General features: G+C 37.5%; 1 protein-coding gene across 1 annotated transcript in view; it reads right to left on the bottom strand.

Moving 5' to 3' along the window:
- Positions 1-983: 983 nt before the first annotated feature.
- Positions 984-1,724, bottom strand: part of LOC107678159 (40S ribosomal protein SA-like) — a 4,923-nt gene continuing 4,182 nt past the window's right edge. Inside the window, exons 6-8 of the mRNA XM_016473341.1 lie at positions 1,402-1,570; positions 1,225-1,260; positions 984-1,127 (exon numbers count right to left, since the gene is read on the bottom strand). Coding sequence (XP_016328827.1) covers positions 1,033-1,127; positions 1,225-1,260; positions 1,402-1,570 — 300 coding nt within the window. The 3' untranslated portion in view covers positions 984-1,032. The remainder of the gene's footprint in view (positions 1,128-1,224; positions 1,261-1,401; positions 1,571-1,724) is intronic.

Raw genomic sequence — 1,724 nt, 5'->3', positions numbered from 1 at the left:
AGTTGCATTATTTTTATTCATTTTGAGGAATACTGAATCTGTGTTTTTTTTTGTGTGAGATGAATTAATGCACATTCATATTTATTTTAGATCTACAGTAACATCTGATTTCTCTCAACATGGGGACAGGAGAGCTGTCAATCAATAAATTGAAAAAAAAAAAAAGTAACTTGCGTTACTTATTTGAAAAAGTAACTCAGATATTCTCTTGCAAATTAAAAATGCGTTACTTTACTAGTTACTTGAAAAAAGTAATTGATTACGTAACTTGCATTACTTGTAATATATTACCCCCAACACTGACCACTAGAATATGAAAATAACTTTTACTTTACCTTCGGATCACACTGTAAAAAGTGATATTTGTCTGCAGTATTTGTCGTTTTCCAGTGCAAATGTCATCATTAAAACAAGACCAAATATCCACTAATAGGCTCAGAAAAATCAACTCATTTAGTTTGGTTTACATTTGTAATAATGTACATTAAGGGTTAGATGTTCAGATTTGAATTGTAAAGCAAAAAAACGGAGGTACTAGGCATTCATTTTTTGATATGCACGCAACATATGCCATGACTATGAATTTAACTTTTCAAGGCCTTAGTTTGCAAAAGGTTGAATTAAGACTTTAAGAGCTGCAGAAACACTGAAAACTGTTTTGATTTCAATAAGACGGCTCTCTAGTCATTTTGAAAACTGTCAAACACTGCAAATTCAATTTTGATTTCATTGGTCAAACACTGAATGGCTGCTACCCAATGCAATCGGTCACTCAAATGTCTACAAAACAAGCTTAATATATAGTACCCAGTTAGGGTTTATTGAACACTGTTCAGCTGACACTATCCCTTCATTAAGCCATTTCACTTAAGACCTGCCCATCTGCATGTTTTGGTGTCATTCCACACACTACATGGCTAGACACTATAGCCATAATTGCTCATCAGAAATAAGCTCAAAAAGAAAATGTATCAGAACCGCGGTTTTAAACAACCAAATTTATTGATTTCACAAGCATGGTTAATGCTTCTCTTAAGACCAGTCTGCAGTGGTGCCGCCCCAGTCTCCGGCCTGAGCCGTGGGAGCAGCAGACCAATCCTCAGTGGCAGGCTGAGCACTCCAGTCCTCTGTTGATGAGACAGAAATTCAAAATTACACCAAATGTTACACACACTTCATTATTTTGTACTGTGCATGTCATGCTACTAAACAGCAAAACCTTACCTGCAAACACCTCAGCTGGTGCAGCTTTGGCAGGAGCTGAAGTTTAGAAGACTCGATTAGTTCACAATTTTCACGTTCAGTTGAAATAATTATCTAAATGTAATTTCCAAAATTGTTTGTATTTTGCATTTACCAACTGTAACATCTGGGAAAACAAGTCTACTAGAAGCAGCTTACCCTCAACGCTAGCTGGGAATTGCTGGATGGGCACAGATGGAACCTGAACACCTTCAGACCAGTCAGCAACCTCAGGCTGGTTGAAGTCGGGCACAGGAGCGGTCCATTCTCCCTGGAACTCCTCCTTACCTACAGCCTTCTCAGCTGCAGCCTGCTCTTCCTTCTCAATCTAGAGGTAAAGCAGAGAACCAGTGACAATTAGCACACTTTTAATAGTAAACAAAGCAACACTATCAAGCTACACGGGAAGTGATTCTGAATATTGGTTGGCTGTATTTAAATTAGAGATATCAGCTTTACAGCAGATACATTTTAAGCATTCA

Source organism: Sinocyclocheilus anshuiensis, unplaced genomic scaffold (assembly GCF_001515605.1).
Source record: "Sinocyclocheilus anshuiensis isolate Anshui unplaced genomic scaffold, SAMN03320099.WGS_v1.1 scaffold648, whole genome shotgun sequence".
Classification (NCBI taxonomy): Eukaryota; Metazoa; Chordata; class Actinopteri; order Cypriniformes; family Cyprinidae; genus Sinocyclocheilus; species Sinocyclocheilus anshuiensis.
Note: the sequence above shows the minus strand (reverse complement) of the source record. Positions and strands in the feature narration are given on the sequence as shown.